Raw genomic sequence first — 18,146 nt, forward strand, 5'->3', positions numbered from 1 at the left:
AGCAGAACTAACACCCTCACCTCAGGACATAGCAGCTGAAATCATCAAAATAGTCCTGAGCTAACCTCCAACAGCTGAGATTTTAATGGCGCCTTTTAACCAAGAGCATCCTGGGTAAAAACATGAGAGCATAATGGCCAAAGGAACCGCAATCAAGGACTCTCACATTAGTTCCATATTGGAGCTTGTTGGCATCCGTGCACAGATGTTTGGGGAATCTGCATAAGCAGTTTGAAGTACTGAGTGTGCGAGGTGAGTCACTGCTACATGCTGCAGTGGTCGTCCTGGCTGGTAGCTGTGAGCAAATTTCCCTGACTCAGTAGGAAATAAGGAACTGTGCCGTGGAACAGCTTACCTCACTCTGTGCTGGCCCGGCTGGGCCTCAGCCCACGCACACCAACTAACTCACTGACTGACTAGTGGCCTGACTTGCTGACTGAGAGCAGGAGAGCCATGGGAACCTACAGCTCCAGTGTGTGCAGACTCTGACTCACCGTCTAGGCAGAGGAAGAGGAGAATGTTATACTCTCCCTGAGGAGGAAAAAAATATACACACACTGCAGTCAAGGCTTACTAGAAGTCCACCTTAAGGTCATTTTAAGAGCTGCAGTGAGCGCGTATGAATCCATGTTGAATCTTGGGGATGTCTGAAAACAGAAGTTGACTTTCACTCTCTTTTAACGGCACTCACTTGCACATCCAGCAGTGTTTGCACAGCGACAGTGAGAAGTAGATGGCAGGTGGAAACTGGAAGCAGGTGCAATCAGTTGCTCCCGTCCATCACACAGTGTGTTCACCTGCACATCTGCGCAATTCAGCCTCACCACAATGGTCAGCTAACTCGCCACACCTAATATCAAGATGCTGAACAGAAATCTCCCAGTTAATGATCAAACAGACCTTTTATAGGTACCAACGTATCAACTGCGCCCAGAGATAAAACTGTACAAGCGTGGGGTTTTTTTATGCTAATGCAAAGGACAGACTAAGTTTTAATAAACATAAATTACTTTATTGAATGAAAATGCATCAGTTACAACAAACAAGAAATAGAAGTGAACACACAAGCACGGTACAAAATTGAAATAACACATCGTCTGCACATTGCACTGTAAAACACTGCCATAAAATGTTTAGGAAAGTTTAAAAATTCATCTCTGTACTGTCCATTTACAGGGTTCAGATCACATATTAGTCAACCATGTCTCCATGGTGTAAACCTTAAAAATCTTTGGTCCCAGCCTTCTTGCATTTTGGCGCTAATGTCTACTAATACTGCAATCAATTTTAAATCCACAAATACTAACTGAGGTAAAAAAAAGGCACATTTTTTGGTTTCAAAAGTAATACAACTTAAAGGAACAAATTAATTTAAGTTACAAAATATGGCTTTGGCTGGTATTATTAACACTGTGGTAACCTTGAGTGCAACGCTTGCATTGCCATCCACATTATAGCGGCGCTGCAGAGTGAAGCTTCTTTGGAAAATAACAGACAGCATGGCTTTTCCTATCTCTGAAAATCATCAGATTAAAGAGAAGGTTTGGATGTAGACAAAATAGAGGCTTAAACTGATCCTCACGGGTGAAAAAAGACTAACTGATGCCATTCTTTTGTAATGACATGCTTCCTCTTTTTTCTTAAGCAAACCAAGGGCAGTGGAAGTCACCTGCTATCAGCCAGCGAAGGTCATGGCTGTAGCACCTGTTAGCACCTCGTCTATCTACACCACAGTACCAGGGACAGCTGTGTGTGCATTGGCTTTTATGTGTGTGTGTGACTTTGTGTGTGTGTGTGTGTGTGTGTGTGTGTGTGTGTGTATGTGTGTGCGCGCGTTGTGAGGCACGCTGAGAGATTTATTCCACCCACGCACCCCTACCTCTCAGCAGCTGTGTGTAGGCTATGATCCTGAGCTGGCCGGCACCAGGACAGAGACAGGAAAGAACACCTCTTACCCCGATGAGTTCACTACATATTTGGTCTTTGGAATGGGCACAATGGCAACAAAGGGGCTGATATTAAGTTGAGTGTCGGCATTGCTCAGTTCAGATTTGGTCCAGCCTCAATCTAGATTGTAAAGAGAACAAATCTGCTGCTCAGATGTTTTTGGGTTTTTTTTTTTTGCAGAGACGCTAAATGGCTTGTGAAGTCAGATCCGTAATGAGGCTTGATTCCCTCCAGGTCTCTTTAAAGTAGGCCATTTCATGCTCTTTGTGGCCTTACAGGTCGTCAACAGACCAGCTGGGCTTGTGTGGACCCCTCTCTCTGTGGCCACTAGCCCCTCCACTGCCCTGAGCTCTGACTGGATACCCTCTGTCTCTCTCTGTGGCGTCTCACACCGTGGAGGAGCAGCACCCGGAGGAGCTGTGTTTCTGCAGCAGCGACATGCGGCTGAAGGTGCGAGAGCAGACGCCACACTGGTACTTCTTCACCTCAGCATGGGTCTGCAGATGAGCCCGCAAGTTGGAGCGGTCGGCGAAGGCTCGGTTGCAGTGGGGGCAGGAGAATGGGCGCTCACCTGGGTAGAAAGAGGGAGGAAACACACGTCATATGACTTCACTGGAACTCATCAACAGCTGTCCTCATACATTTCTGAGTTTACAAGAGTCTTCATTAACACCTAACAAAAACAAACAGTCTGGATATAATGAAGAAGCACACGGCAGGCTGGTGGGGTCAGAGCCTGACTGAATTAGCGTGATTCAATCAGAAGCAAATTAGATTAGCAAGCTAACAAGTTGCTGCAGGTACAAAGTGCTCAGTGATAGCACAGAGCCTCCAGGCATTCTTTAAACCCTTTGTCCCCCTGTGTCCCCAATCTGCCGTCTTCCCCAGCAGCCGTGATAAGATAATTAGCCGACGAGTCATTGTTGCTGGGACATTAAACACAATGAGTGATCAATGAGCGCAGAGTCTACGGTGGGCTTCCCCATGTGATAATGTCTGCTGATCAAATGTTGAGCTCATCAAAGTGATTGTCATGGATATCCTGCTCTAAAATGACGCGGTGACTCACAATGAGAGCAACTCAAATGTAGATTTCACAGCAACACCTAGGTTGATTTCTTCACTCATTAATCAACAATAAAGTGGAAATTCAGCAGGTAAGAAAGGATGTGTGATGAGTCTCACCTGTGTGTGTGCGGATGTGGCCGCGCAGCAGCCACGGCCTGGAGAAAGCCTTTCCACAGGTGGTGCACACACAGGGCAGGGTGTGTGAGCGGATGTGCATCTTCAGAGCCCCCAGGCTGGTGTACTCTTTGGGGCAGTGTTTGCAGAGGAAGGCCGGCCTGGCTGCTGTGACGGGGGCCTCCCTCTCCTCCTCCTCCTCAGGGGGACTAATATGAGGCATAACGCCGGTGCATTTCATCCGCTGGCGAGGGGCATATGTGTGTACAGGTTCAGGGCTGGGGGGGTCTGAGGTGCGGCCTTCATCCTCCTCTCCACAACTGCTGGCGCTGCTGCTGAGGCTGGATGGGGAGCTGAGGTCCAAGGGGCCTGGGGCGGCAGAGGGCTCTGTTTGGGAGGTGGGCAGGTAGAGGGCAGGTAGGACGCTCAGGTCCCACACTAGGCCTGTTGTGAAGCAGGTGGATGTGTTATCCCCTGATGGCAGCTCAGCAAGAGGAAAGCGCTCCAGTGAAGTGTCTGACACAAAAGAAAAAGGATGGTTCACACATACAGCCAGTAACAGACAGTACAGAAACAGTTTTTAATTGAATTAAAGAACAGACAACAAATTCACCATTTCAAATGTATCATTAACTTTACAACTACATCCAAACTGTCTATATTAATTTAAGTGATGGTCATCTACATCTAAACTGTCTGTATTAATCTAAGTGATAGTCATCTACATCTAAACTGTCTATTAATTTAAGTGATAGACATCTACATCTAAACTGTCTATTAATTTAAATGATAGTCATGTTTTTCTCAACATTTCTGAGCATAAAGCTGGAGCCATGGGAAGATTTCATGGGCCGTTTCCTCCCACGTATTCACAAGGGCTTGTAACATGAATGGAGCTCTGTCTGGTTGCAGAAAGGGGGGAAAGTGCATCTAACGGGCCCCGACTTGAACAGGGAGTAGCTGGGTTTGTAGTTAAACCAGACACAAAAAGCATAACACAGTGTGTTGTTTTGTTTTTTCTAAAAAAAATTACATTCTACTTTTTTTAGCTGAATGTGCCACTACACTTGAGAAAACGGGTACTTTGGTAACTTTGTGCACTTGTGTAATCACTTACATAATTCATACAAAAAGTATTTTCAACTCACCATTTTGACATTCCAGTTCACTGTAGTTTGGCTTTTGTTTCGCGAAGTACTTTTTGACCAAGAAGGATCGAGGCATTGTCCTTGCGAGCGTTGAAGAACTGTGCGTAAAAGTATCCTGTGGTCACGACGCACAGTTTCTACAAGAGTGAAAAATAATCGAATCGTGGTCCTCGGATCCGCACGACACAAGAGAAATGTCTTCCTATGTAGTCCACAAGTTAGAGGAGTGGACTTGGGCAGAGACGTGCGTGTGTGCAGTTTTCATGCAGAGTGACTAAATACTGGTCTCTGTTCTGAAATACTCTGACACAGGCGGTAGGGGTGTGCTCGCCCCGAGGGCCCTCCCCACCTCCCCTATCACTGCTCGAGTGCGCAGGATGAAGCCTTCACACTCTTTACAACAACAAAAACACGAGCCTCGCAGCGTTTACACACGGGGACCCATTGGTGTTTGACCTGCAGACGAGAGAAGGTGAAGAAACAGTAGCCAACTATGGTAATTACTGTATGTAAATGACGCGAGTGTCACAACTTTTAATCACACACCGTGACACCATGCAGGTGTGCAGAAACATAAGAATATTATTAGCAATTTGCTTGTTTAATTCCGTTTTAAAATCCAACAGCACCTTGTATAAATACTGATGTCAGGACTTCCTGCTGTTACTAACGTCTGCTGGGAAACATTATCAAAAACACAGCCACGTTCAAACATATGATTCATTTAAAGTCTCCAGCTCACCGCATAAACGTGTCCGTGGATAACAATTGGCTGTGGTTAGAGTTATTCCCCTACACTTAGTCATCACAACTGTTTTGTTTTTCTGAATTTGGGATTATGTGAAAGTGAATGGGATCTAGACATTGAAAACACCAAAAATATTTCGACTAAATTGTACATTTCATCACAATTAAAATAACAGAAAGAAACAACTTTTAAGTACTGCTCTCGGGCTGGCTCGTGTTGTAAGATGCTTCTTGTGTTGTTTTGGTGGCGTCACAGTCATTTATAATTGATGATTCTAAATAATTATTCATCTATCTAAAGTTTCACCTTGACACACAGGCTGCAGCAGCCTTGCAACAACTCAGTAGATTAACAGCGACATCTTGTGGAGAAAAGGTAGTGCTCACATGTGCTCTCGTTATGCTAATGAACACAAAGTATCAGAAGAATCAAAATCAGAAATACTTCATTGATCCCGGGGGAAAATTTTGGTTCCTTCCAGTCGCCCTGATACCAGCACAGAAAATTATAGCAAGTATAAATAAGTACCATCACAAGTATATAGCATATAAAAGAGAATTTACTTATTTTTTGTCATTTAAATACGTCTCATATTTTGCATTTATTGTAATTACACTACTCCATTTTGTATAGACTACCATTTTTAATATATGAGGAGCACTTCTGTTTTCATTTTATGCATTTTTTTTCCTTTCTATTTTTTTTTCCTTTCACTATATGTGTTACATGATTGCAAAAAGATGTATTTTAAAACATGCAAAATCTAAATATAAATACTGTGGAAAAAAATCGAATAACACAGAAATATAAATACAGTGAGAGTACACAATTAGCACAGTATGTAAATATTTAAAATAAAGTATGTAAATATGCTGAGTATGTAAGTGTTTAAAATGTAAAAAAAAATTAGAGTAATAGACAATAACACTCATCAGCGAATATTTAAATTATAATATAGATGTGAGGAGTGTAAAATGTGTAAAATATAAAACTGCCTTATGCAGTTTTACAGTTGTTTACAATCCATCAGAGCGTTGATACAGTTAATCTTAAGTGATGAGAATCCACAGTTGTCACATATGAAATGACAAACTGTCCTGTTGGACTTGTTCTCCTCTAATTCTTCAAACAATGATTAAAATCACTTATCACTGATAATGAAGCTAGGAGATTTGCCAAGGGTTTTAAAAAAACAAAAATGAAAATAGCAGCTGTGAAAGTTGTGACAGGATGTCCAGGACACATGGCAAAAAGTTTGATGTAAATATATTCATGAAATCAAAACTGGGTCATTGACATAGATACTAAGGGATTTTATGAGGGTTCGTTTCCCACAAAATAATTGCTGTGAAAGTTGTGACAGGATGCCACAGATAGGACTGCCCTGTGGACATAGGCTGTGTCCTCGCCGCAGAGGTCGCAGTTTCGGGTCTGTCCCCGGCCCTTTGCTGCATGTCAGCGCCTCTCTCTCTCTCCACCTTTAACACTACATCTCTCCTATCTAACGGAGGCAAGAAAACCCCCCAATGTATATATATATATTTAAAAAGAGAAAAGAAGATGGTTTCCATCACTGAGTGGGATTAAACCGCTAGTGGGTAAAACAAAGAGACATTAATTTTGAGTTTTTGTGCTGGTGATGCAGCACAACTAATAAAAGTAGCTGGACTGAGACACACGCTCTGTGCATCATATTCACATGTATCAAAACTGTCACATGAATGAAGAAGCTACTGAAATCACAGCTTGATCTGTATTTGAAATTCAGAACAAAACCCTTTTTGGTTGTAATGCCACAGCCTTATATAGATCTATCAAAACATCAAAGGTGCCTACAAAAATGATCAGATTGACACTCAGCAATGGTGAAACTGCGACACACTAACTGCAGGTAAGGACACCGCAGAGCTACTTTCATTCAAGGGAAAAATTAGTGCATTTGTCAGACAATAATATAACCATAGTTACTTATATTAGAGACACATTTTCTGTGATTTTTATCCTCAAATTGCATTTGACGTTTACTGCTTGGTTGTCTCATTAGGAGACTATTTTCGCACGAAGCCATTTATGTTAACTTTAGTAAATCTAGATATCCCATAGGTGTATTAAGAGACCCATCCATAGGCTGAGGTCAGGTTATGTGGGACACTTTTTGGTAGATTATCAGGAAAACCACCTAAAAGTCTGCAGACTACCTTAAGTGTTACTTTTAGAACTTGTTATTGCTCTCTGCTATATTTCTATGAAAAAAAATATGTTGTTAAGTAAAATAATTTAGAAACTGTGGACCTTCAAACATGACATATTTTGGTGATGACAATATGGTGACATTCAGATAAAATGACACAGCTGGAAAGGCAAAATGGGACAATCATGTTTGTTTTTTAAAATGTTAAATCCATGTATCAGTTCAGTCATTAATTCAGTAAATAATTTATAAAATATGTGGCTATTCATTAAAAAAGATTGCCAACTTTTCTGATATGCTCTCCCGTTCTTTTGTTGCCTGTTTCCTTGGTACTAAATTGTCTACAATGGGCATGTGTGTGTTATGTTTATGGCTAATTCTGAAGTATTGTTGCTGACATGGACGCACAGAATCATTTTAAAAATTGTTTTAAGTGACAAAATCTTAAAAATGTCTGAGATTTCACAGGATGGCACACAATAGCATAAGTCATAATTTTATGGCAAATAAAGGCATAAAAACATGCTGCTTTCACTGTATAAAAATGTCGTATTTCAGCTGAATTTTTTACCCGATTTTACCTGAATGCATTAAGTACTAACTCAAAACCCTTTAACCCAAAAAAAGTCAACCCTGCTGAGAAAAACACAATGACCAAATTAAGATGGTTAAGTTGGTCGACCAGCTTATGATGTGTTTTTGCATCGTTTTTGATGATTTAACTGGTCATACTATTCTGTGATGGTCACTCTAGCTGCTCAAGTTTCTGTTAATAAAATCAATGCCCTTGAATATGGAGAAATAACAGTGTCATAAGGGGGGAGTTTTAAAAACAAAGGCCATCAATTATTTACCTCCCCTGTCATGTGGTATGAGTAAAAATAAATGTGCACAGCTTGACAGCCTGGTCACACCAACATGTCCAACCATCCAAGACCAGCAAGAATTGGGTCAGGACCATCTACGACCATCTTTGACCAGCAAAAGACTTTTTTCAATTTAAGTCAAACATTTAATATAAAGCAACACCCTACAAACGTTTTTGTTGTTATACTGTTGGTGTTTTAGCTGCAGAACTCCTACTACCAAACAGAGATGATCAACGTGCCACATTTCCTTACAAGTTCTGGGACCAGTCTGGCTGCTAATATTTAAAGAGGCCAGGATGTTTAGACTTATTTGTTCCATTTAACCTGATGTCACAAACTTCACCAAACATTTTGACAGAGTAAGCATCTCACAGGCTACATCCGACTTTGTCACGAGCGTTTCATGTGGTCAAACAGCAAAATACTGACGAATAAATTGGTGTAGGTGCTGTCAGTGCTTTGGATATTCACCAGTGTTGCAGTTTGGACAGCTGGGTAGACATGCGAGGAGCCGGCAGACAGTACAAGTGAACGCTTCATAAACTTTGACAGGCATGAATCACCATGTGAATCACCGGCCCAGGATAAGCGGAAGACGGTGGGTGGATGGATGGGCATTAGGGCGCAAGCGCATTCCGCGGCCTGTGATTGGTTGTTTGCTCCTGGTGGGCGGGGACAGAGGCGGGTCTTGTGTTGTTCTTGATCGGTTGAAGATTTGAAATACAGAACAACAATCCTGTTTGGCTGTAATGCCACAGCCTTATATAGACCTATCAAAACATTAAAGGTACCTGCGAAAATTATCAAACTGACACTCAGCAATGGTGAAACTGCGACACACTAACCGCAGGTAAGAACACCTCAGAGCTACTTTCATTCAAAGGAAAAATGAGTGCATTTGTCAGACAATAATATAACCTTAGTTAATTACATCTGAGAAACATTTTCTGCGATTTTGTCCTAAAATTGCATGTGACGTTTACTGTTTGGTTGTTTCAGTTTATTTCGATAGCAGCCATTGAAGGTCATATAAATTGCAAACATCTGAGGACACTGCATGACCCAAAAGACCTGAAACAAAATCAAAAAATACATTTAAACTGACTGAGTAAGGCTTATTTGATCTTTGCGGCTGCAAGTGTTGTTTTTTCCTCCAATTTTGTTTGTGATGTATCCCGTATTGCATGGCAGTGAGTAAAACGCAACACAATAGCAAGAAAACAACATTACATTAATGTGCATTGCAGGAAATAATAGTGTTCATTTTTGATTCAGTGCATTGGCTTAACATGGTGCCATCTCAGTCTATCTAAAGGAGCAGACGAGTTTTTGCACTAACAAGATGTTTGATAAAAGGAGCCCCTCCCCCATGTATCTGGAGACAGATGGACCCCAACAATGAAATTCTGGGGAGTGGACATAATCATTCAGACCTCTGTATTAAAGGAAATTTCATTGGACACCCCAGTCAGCTGACCCAGATTGCTTTAAATTTGAAAAATAATAATGAAGGAGGGGTCTCTTGGCATGGTATCACACCCAAACAGTCAAAGAGGGATTAGCATTTCTAGCAGTGATGCTGTGTGAATATGTAGCCCACGTTTCTTGTCTTTAGCAGTTAAACACCGTCCCAACACCCGAGCCTCCTGCTGAACAAAGAGGGAAAGGAAGACGGAAAAAACAGCAAACACAAACACCTCAACAGAAGACAAAGAGAAAATGTTCAAAACAATCACCCGTCTGTTTTTTGGGGGAGAGGAGGAGATCCCAGAAGACGTGAAGTCTGGAGAAGCAGTGGAAGAAGGGTGGTTGGTTGTGAGTCATCAAGGTCAGTCATGGAGCTTCTTATTCTTACTCTGAGGATATCTGTGATATGACAATAGGAATATGCATTGTTACAATTTTGAACAGGCACATTTTGTGGCTTATTTTGGTGTTTTCATCATTGCAACTTAAATCTGACACCAATGACCATGTTGATAAGTGGAAAAGTAGGACAGTGCAGTTGAAATTAATATCACATTAATAATAATCATATTGTTGAGCATGGTGTGTAATCATATTGTTGTGCATGGTGATGTCATTTTAGACTCATGAAGGAGGACCTGCTTTCAAATGAATATTGTACCCACAAAAAGACAATTTTTTGAACCAATTAGTCATGCAATGTTACTTCAAAATGGTGAAGAAAACTACATTTTTTTAAGGGGGGGGGCTAAGTATTGGACTTAAGCATTGAAGAAAATGTAGATAAGTTTCACTGTCACGCATGTGTTTGTCAAGCTCTGGGAATAGGACTGGATAAATAAGACTTGGATTATACTGCACATACTGTGTAAGCAGTTTTGCTGTTGTTAAATGTGTTGCCCAATCAATAAGTCAATATGTTTTCTGTTTATTGTGGAGACATGCGAGAAAAACGTTTTCTCCATGAATTTAAGGAAGCATAGAATGACTACCTGATATACAAATGGTCATTGTTTGGCTGAAGTGTCTCTCCATAATAAATTATTGCCTAATTATATGACTTTATCCTGTCATCACAGAGGCAGGATCAGCAGAGAACCAGAGTACAGAGCTAACTGACACCCAGCCACTAGACTCTGCTCCTCTTGGAGACACAGCTGCAGTCATGCAAGCTGACATCAGGTGAGCAAGCAGGAGGAATCCTTTCAAGAAATCAATACCATGGGGCACCCTGGTAGCACACAGAAGTGGGAGAGGCGGGTTTAAGTCTGACCCAGGGCCCTCTGCTGCAGGTCCTCTCATCTCTCTGCTTTCATATCTCTCTCTCACTATCATGAACAAATGCTACATACCAGCTATCAACGTAGTCCATTTCTTTGCAAATGCCACACAACTTTTTTTCCAAAATCTCCAAAAATTTCACATTGACTCATATTGATGAACACTGACTCAGGCTGTTAGATTTACACGGTTGCTTATGTTTCTCTCCAGTGTGTTGTCTCCAAAGCCTGCAGTCCAAACCAACAACAGCAGCAGCAGTCGAGCTATCGCAGACTCTTTTCCTCAGCCTAAAGCTCTGCTGGAAGTGACACAGCTAACCTGCGTCCAGAAGGCGAAGGCCTGGGCAGACCCACATCACATGTCCCGTAACGCCATTCAACGCCAGAACCGTGTTCGCCAAGGAGTCCAACATCATTCCTTCCACCTCCAACAGCCAGGACATCGCAACCTCAGCCACTGAGGCTCTGGTTGTGCTGGGAAATATTCCTCGTACATCTACGCATCATACTTATTAAAAACATACTCCAATACACACATAATATCACATTTCAGTCGTGTGCAGATTTAAGCTCTATATCTGATCTTGATGTAACTCATCACAATAACTCTATAACAGGCAGCTACAATATAACTCGTACTGTACATGAATTTGGAATGAAGATGTTCACCTCATGAAATGAGATGTTTTCTTGTTTGTATGCATGTGGATTTACATGTGGATGAGTGCAGCCTATGCAAAATGTATTCTCTCACATTTAAGACAAGGTGCTGTGATCTGTGTATGGACGTGCATTTATTTACCTGTATGTAACTGATGTAAAACATTTTTTTTGTACCACAATAAAAAATTATGACTTTGCAACTTGTGCTTTATTTATGAGTAAAATGATAATCTCCAATGACATTGAACTAGTCACAGTTTGACAAGTGGAAATGTTGAGATCTCATTGGTTGGGAGGCGATTGCACCTTCTGTGTTTGATTACTAAGGAGGGATGCAGTTCATGGAGTTTTACAAAAAGGAGACCTGTGAAGAACTGTTTTCTTAGCCTGCGAGTGAGTACAGTGAGGATGGATGTTTCTCCTGAAACCAAACTCAACAAGCAGTTACCATCCAGTTATAATAGTTTTGCTGGTTCATCACAGTTGGCTGATAGCTCATCTCCGAACTTCACCTGTGACCTGAATGAAAACCATGGTGAGAGGAAATATAACATAAGCAGATTACAATGGTAGCTCTCACTACACAAGATGCTGTTGTATTTCTTTTCAATTGATTTACACCTGCTATGATGGTAATTTGTGTATGTAAATCACCTGAATATAAATCAAGCAAGAAAACAGACAGGGTCTTTGGGTCTTCAAGACCTGGGTCCAGTTGTTCAAAAAAAGAATCTGGGTCAGACTGATCTGGATTTGGAAATCTAATGTTTTGCTGTCTATGATCAGCTAATCCATTTTACTTTTGCACTTTTTTTTCAAAGCAGAATAGGACTGGATCACACTGATCAAGATACAAACTTTTCAAGATAACTAAAACTGGATAACCAGTGCTCTCAATGGGACAGCACATCACAGCGTAGGTTGCTAGCTATGTAAAGCTTAATGTCTATTTTATCTACTCTATTGATGTAATGTTTAAACAAATCAAGCGCAAAACTTAAATAAAAACATATATATTTGACCAGTTAGAAAATAAACATTTTGTTCCTGATTCCACTCTTGTGCTGGGATCAGAGTAATCCCAATGTTTTTTGGACCACAAGTATCCCAGTTCTTCTAAAAAGTTTTGAAATACACATACTGAAGGTGTCTCATCCAACTGGACAACTGGGCCCTAAAAAACAGTTCCATTTTTAAAAGATTTAATAAAGATTTAAATTTTGTTTCCTTGCTGCTGCCACAGACCTCAGCCATCTCCCAAAGGACATCCCTCTGAAACAGCTGGCCTCTGGTAGCCCACATTTATTAGACGGCAGCGTGTCACAGCTCAAAGAGACAGACGAGGACTCCTCCACTGAGGACACACCCATGCGTGTCTACGCTGCATCTATCACCTTTGTTATTGCAGTGACCGTTGCTCTGATCTTACGTATATATCTCGGGGAGTGTCTGGTATGTCATGCTCTATAACATACACAAGAATTACCACAAGTACATCATGTATCCTTATTACAGTTACTTCCCAGGTGTTTGTAAAAGGTGTGGTGGTGTCAGATCATGAGCGCTGCACTGCACTCGGACAGATAGTCCTTCGTGATGGTGGATCCAGCGTGGATGCAGCCATCACTGCCGCTCTGTGTTTGGGTGTTGTGCATCCACATGTGTCAGGTGTTGGTGGGTATGTGACTGACCTATATGTTGAATGTAAAAAATATGTGCATGTGTCTCACACACATCACACATTCATCCTTTCCTAATTCTCTTTGTGCAGCGGCGGGGTAATGCTAGTTCATGACAGCCATAAGAACAACACCAGTGTGATTAACTTTCAGGGGACTGCACCCAAAACACTCAAAGTGGAGATGCTGCAAAATGCTTCAGAGTTAAAGGTAATGAAATAGGGGGAAGGGGCTCGATTAATCATTTTATCAGCCCATTTAACATGCATCGTTTCACACATGCATATTCAGGCAGGTCTGCAAGTGGGAGTACCAGGTATGCTTAGAGGGTTACACCGTGCTCACAGCCAGTATGGAAGGTAAATTACGTTTAGATAAAGTGTTTCTGTTTTTCTGTGGTCAGTCTTTTTCTACCATTAAATCAATATGACATACCACAAAATCTCTGCAGTCTATCATGGGAAGATGTGGTCTCAAGAGCTGCTGCTGTTGCCAAGGAAGGTTTCAATGTGTCTTTCAGTCTTGGTAGGTCAAAACATTGGTCTTTACATTTTCTCGCGTAAAGGAATGCCTCATCTCCCCAATGATCACTTGTATGTCAGTTAGTCACTCTTTGTTACTTTGCATGCCTCTACTGTGAGCGCCGAATCAAAAAGAAAAAGAACAAATAGTGACATTTTTGATGAATTTAAGTAAAAGGGGGCACTTAAAAACAATAAAACCACATCAAAGCATCTGTTCACACTGTCTCCCACAACTTGTGCAGTATAATCCAAGTCTCATTTATACAGTCATAAAGCATTTCTGCATCAATGATCTTATGCAGGGATTAGTAGTGCACCTGTGTTGAATATGCAAAAGTGTCTTAAGTGGTTTTAGTGAAAATACATGCATTTGACAAGTACTAAGCAAATGACTGGATAAATAAGACTTGGATTGTACTGTAAGAGTTGTGTAAAAGTTTGATATAGTTTTGCTGTTGTTCAACATCCTCTTTACTTCAATTCATTAAGAATGTTTGCCTTTTTTGGATTTTCCACACACTGTGGAGGAATGTGAGAAAAACAAAGTAGTCTTCCTAAATTCCCTGTAACAACATGACATACAAATGATCATTTGGGTGGTGACATGTATTTAAGCACTTAATCACAATCTAACTTTACAATATTACCTTAGAAGATATACCAGAGTTTGACACTCTTTTGTGTAATTCTACAGCTGAGGCTATGTCAAAGGTAAAGGGTGAGCAGCGGTCACAACGATTTAGGGACATGTTCCTTCCAGATGGCAAAGCTCTGCTTCCTGGTTCATTTCTGAGGATGTCCGGTCTGGCTGGAGTCCTCGAGGCGGGTCTGTTGAACTTCTATGATGGGAATTTCTCACAAGAAATAGAGGAGGAGGTGAATGACATCCACACATTAAATGGGTCTGGTTTTGTAGCAAAATATATAGTAAAATTTACTTCAAATTTCAATTATGTTTACATTTTATGCTTGGTTTTCATTCAAAGGTTCGAGCTAATGGAGGGGTCCTGAGCAGAAATGACATCAGTAACTACAGTGTACAAGTGGAGCAGCCAGTGGAAGGCTTTTACAATGGTAAAGACTGAACTTTCTTCAAAAATAGACTGCATAAATGTGTATGTGTGATACTTTTATCTATATTGTGTTACTCTTAGACTCAGTTATTCAGGTTCCTCCTCCACCATCTGTTGGTGCAGCACTGATATCAGTGGTCAACCTTTTGAAAAGCCTCCATCTCAATGAGAGCAATAACACTGAAAATCAAATACACCACTGGATCGCTGAGGTACTGGATTCCAAAGCTTAAATATCATACTTGATACTTATATATCTATATATATATATATATTCCTACATAAGAATGATTCATTTCTACCTATTAAGGCTTCAAAAGGAGCTTTGGCTGTGGCTCGTGGTTTGGGTGACCCTAAATACGACTCTTCTGTGACTGAGCTGCTCGCTGACTTGCTGAGGTAAACCACATTCAGGAACCATGAGTATAATTAGGGCTGCAACTAAAGACTATTTTCATGATTGATTAATCAGACTTTTTTCTTTAAATAAGTGATGTTTTTTTATTCTAAGAAATGCCAGAAAGAAGGACTCAAATGTCTTTTTTTATCCAACCAAGAGTCTAAAAACTGGCAACATTCACTTTACTAAAGCATCACATCCTCATATTGGAAGCAGAAAATAGCTGGCATTTTTCCTTGAAAAATGACTGAAATGATTAATTGACTCTCAGAATTAATTTTCTTTTGATTGATTGCTTGAGGCATTCTGCTCTAGTTCAGCTTGAGGTCATAAATCATGACAGATCAGTTTTGGGTGTTACCTCTTTTGTGTCATAATTGACTGCAATCTCTAATCAGTACATCAGGCATTTCAGTCAACTTCCTGTACATTTCTTTTTCTCTGCTCTTGCTGAAGTAAGAGTCAGGCTGAAATCCTTCAACAGAGGTTTAACTCCTCCCATACACCTCCACCTGAGAACTACTCCAGTGTCCACTCCCCACACACAGAGCTGAGGGCTGGACAGGTAGCAGTCATGGGACCAGATGGCCTCGTGGTGTCAGTTGTAAGGTACCTACAGTCGGAGATGAGTAATCACAGCAGGAGGATACTATGTGTGGTATGTGCAGCTGGTCACACTGACATTCTTACCTCTTATCTCTTGTCTTTATTATCTTGCAGTTCCTTGAACGCACCATTCGGAAGCAGAATCATAACACGGTCAGGAGTTATTCTCAACAGCCTCATCCTTGACTTCGCCTGGCCAAACAAAACACAAGGGCAAATCTTTACCAACCAGGTGCATTATCATTAGAAATCTCACCCAATACAATCAGTCAAAGTGTGTTTTTTTTTGTTTTTTTAAATATCACTCACTGTTCAGCCCAGTCATCAGAAGAAAATGTTGGTATTGTACATTTTTGCAAATCACAAAAATGTAACATTTGCATGTTTGATCCTTATCATGTCAGTATTTCTAAAGTGATTTTGTATACAGCAGATCATTGTTTAGGACCAAAAAAACAACAAAACAAGTTGTCTTTTAACAAGTCATTTTGTGTTTCCAGCAGACTTTTTATGCACCAAACATGTTTGGTTGTTTTTTTTTTCCGGGGGACCTATTGCTGTAATTATTCAGTGGCTATTTAGGCCCCAAACTTGAGTGTTTGGTTAGAGTTATGGCTCAAAAAGCAGTTTGTTTTTACAAAGAAATTGCTGCATTTCCTGCAGGGAAAGTGCCATGAAAAAAGATTGTTTTACCAAGGCATCGCTGCATTTCCAGCAGGTATTAGGCACCCTAAGCCAAGCATTTTAAGCCAAAACATGAGTTTTTTTGTACCTAAACCTAACCCCATGCTAACCACAGCATTGTTAAAGTGTAAAGTTTTTAGTATCCGCTACAAAAAAAAATTGCAAATGTAACCTATCTGTGGCTTGAAGTAACATACAATGTAAACATTTTTTTCTGGGAATTGGATTCACTGTTTGCTATTTGTGATATAGAAAAACAGAGTCCAACCAGGAAAGAGGCCCCTATCATCTCTAATGCCCACAATAGTGGTGCCAGCATGGAATAAATGTGGGATCTACATGGCACTGAGCAGCTCAGGTGGACAACAGAGTTTAAACGTGATCACCCAGGTTTGATCCATAACATTTTAATGGTTTTGACTCTGATTCAGTGGGAGATGTAAGAATTTTTAATGCAAAAACATTTTTTGTGCATTAGGTGCTGATCAGTGCACTGTCCTCCCATAAAGAGAAAAATGACAGCCTCTCACAGAGACTTCTTGTTGACAGTAAGTATGACAAATTATTCAATAGTTTGCCTTTGTTGCTAATACTATTAGTCATTTTTCCCATATTATTTCAATAATGGCCCACTTTCCAAACCCCTTCATCAGTTGAGTTCCCAGAAGAGAAAGTGCATGAAAAGGACCATGTAGTTCAGAGAAAGAAGATAAACTCTGCTGTCCAGGGGATCCTGAGGAACAGAGACACCATTACGCCTATAACAGTACCTCAGTTATCTGATAGTTTATTCTAGTTTTATTGTTTTCATTAACTTTGTTTTTTCATAAATATCCTCAAAGAGCATATTATGAAATGGTAGCATCTGAATTGAATTCTGAAGATACTGTTGTATTGTATGACGAAAGTTTATTGTTCTCCAGTGTTTGATATGTTATGTTGTTTTGATCATCAGCCAGCAGAGGGCAGTCTTTCAACAGGTACTTTCTATTAAGAAAGCAAAATGTCTATTCACAAGAAATGTCTTCAACTGATTAAAGGAATAACATCATACTTGAGCTCCAACCTGATACTTTGTTATTTATTTCTAAACAAAGGACAATAGACAAAGGTTTTATGCCGACTGAGGACACATGGCTGCTATGTACGCTGAAGAAGCTATGTTATGTAAAGCTGACGTGAAGGCAACATACTGTCACACATGCATACCAACTGTGTCTCAGGGTAGGACATGTCACATGTGTTATACGTGTACTAGCAGACAAACATGTCACTCAAGGCAATGGTTACTCAACAGCAACAGTTTGCTGTTGACACTGTTTCTCCTGAGCTGCTGGTGAGTAATATTTCAGTGTAAACGGAGACTTGCTGTCTTCGTGTAACTTTATTCTGAGAAATTAAGCTGCACTGGAGTTTTTTAGGCTAATCCATATGTCAGTCCTAATGTCACAATGCAGATTATGACAGAAAAGCCAAGAAGACAAGAGTCAAAGGTCATGAACTGGATCTTAAAAAATGTGTCAATACATATATGCAGCTAAACAAGGGCCTAGGTTTTCTTGAACTGAGGGTTTAGTTGTCCTCCATCAGTGACTACTGAATGTCAAGCTCTTAATTTACTGTGATTTTTCCTGCATCAGTTTATAGTGTCAGTGTTTGCAATTTTGTCAAAACAAAAGTTGGTA

The 18,146-nt window shown here is 40.6% G+C and overlaps 3 protein-coding genes across 4 annotated transcripts; 2 read left to right on the forward strand and 1 right to left on the reverse strand.

The window, feature by feature from the left end:
• Nucleotides 1-990: 990 nt before the first annotated feature.
• snai1a (snail family zinc finger 1a) lies at nt 991-4,637 on the reverse strand. The gene is made up of 3 exons (XM_042511147.1): nt 4,278-4,637; nt 3,133-3,645; nt 991-2,518 (listed from the first exon to the last, which is right to left on the reverse strand). Exons 1-3 carry the CDS (start codon nt 4,351-4,353, stop codon nt 2,334-2,336), a joined length of 774 nt encoding a protein of 257 aa, XP_042367081.1. The 5' UTR covers nt 4,354-4,637; the 3' UTR covers nt 991-2,333.
• Nucleotides 4,638-8,788: 4,151 nt separating this feature from the next.
• Nucleotides 8,789-11,667, forward strand: tp53inp2 (tumor protein p53 inducible nuclear protein 2). 2 transcript variants are annotated; one of them, XM_042509225.1, is made up of 4 exons: nt 8,789-8,935; nt 9,701-9,913; nt 10,632-10,734; nt 11,044-11,667. In XM_042509225.1, the coding sequence occupies exons 2-4, from the start codon at nt 9,805-9,807 to the stop codon at nt 11,291-11,293; spliced, it is 462 nt and encodes a 153-aa protein (XP_042365159.1). In that variant the 5' UTR covers nt 8,789-8,935; nt 9,701-9,804; the 3' UTR covers nt 11,294-11,667. The 2 variants fall into 2 exon arrangements, with proteins under 2 accessions (XP_042365159.1, XP_042365166.1); XM_042509232.1 differs by having other exon boundaries at nt 9,704-9,913.
• A 161-nt stretch (nt 11,668-11,828) lies between these two features.
• On the forward strand, nt 11,829-17,473 carry LOC121953615 (glutathione hydrolase 7-like). The gene is made up of 15 exons (XM_042500803.1): nt 11,829-12,030; nt 12,739-12,947; nt 13,022-13,173; nt 13,267-13,384; nt 13,466-13,533; nt 13,626-13,699; nt 14,393-14,574; nt 14,685-14,772; nt 14,853-14,983; nt 15,082-15,170; nt 15,628-15,780; nt 15,892-16,009; nt 16,714-16,851; nt 16,940-17,009; nt 17,115-17,473. Exons 1-15 carry the CDS (start codon nt 11,904-11,906, stop codon nt 17,255-17,257), a joined length of 1,860 nt encoding a protein of 619 aa, XP_042356737.1. The 5' UTR covers nt 11,829-11,903; the 3' UTR covers nt 17,258-17,473.
• The last annotated feature ends 673 nt before the right edge of the window (nt 17,474-18,146 follow it).

The sequence above is a fragment of the Plectropomus leopardus genome, chromosome 2, assembly GCF_008729295.1.
Source record: "Plectropomus leopardus isolate mb chromosome 2, YSFRI_Pleo_2.0, whole genome shotgun sequence".
Classification (NCBI taxonomy): Eukaryota; Metazoa; Chordata; class Actinopteri; order Perciformes; family Serranidae; genus Plectropomus; species Plectropomus leopardus.

Excerpts from the sequence above, each read along its gene's own strand:
- snai1a (XM_042511147.1), bottom strand. The coding sequence starts at position 4,353 with ATGCCTCGATCCTTCTTGGTCAAAAAGTACTTCGCGAAACAAAAGCCA. Across the intron at positions 3,646-4,277 it reads TGAACTGGAATGTCAAAATG|ACACTTCACTGGAGCGCTTT; the intron begins GTGAGTTGAAAA and ends CTTTTGTGTCAG. Across the intron at positions 2,519-3,132 it reads CCACATCCGCACACACACAG|GTGAGCGCCCATTCTCCTGC; the intron begins GTGAGACTCATC and ends CTTTCTACCCAG.
- tp53inp2 (XM_042509225.1), top strand. The coding sequence starts at position 9,805 with ATGTTCAAAACAATCACCCGTCTGTTTTTTGGGGGAGAGGAGGAGATC. Across the intron at positions 9,914-10,631 it reads GTTGGTTGTGAGTCATCAAG|AGGCAGGATCAGCAGAGAAC; the intron begins GTCAGTCATGGA and ends CTGTCATCACAG. Across the intron at positions 10,735-11,043 it reads GTCATGCAAGCTGACATCAG|TGTGTTGTCTCCAAAGCCTG; the intron begins GTGAGCAAGCAG and ends GTTTCTCTCCAG.
- LOC121953615 (XM_042500803.1), top strand. The coding sequence starts at position 11,904 with ATGGATGTTTCTCCTGAAACCAAACTCAACAAGCAGTTACCATCCAGT. Across the intron at positions 13,385-13,465 it reads AAAATGCTTCAGAGTTAAAG|GCAGGTCTGCAAGTGGGAGT; the intron begins GTAATGAAATAG and ends ATGCATATTCAG. Across the intron at positions 16,852-16,939 it reads GTTTAAACGTGATCACCCAG|GTGCTGATCAGTGCACTGTC; the intron begins GTTTGATCCATA and ends TTTGTGCATTAG.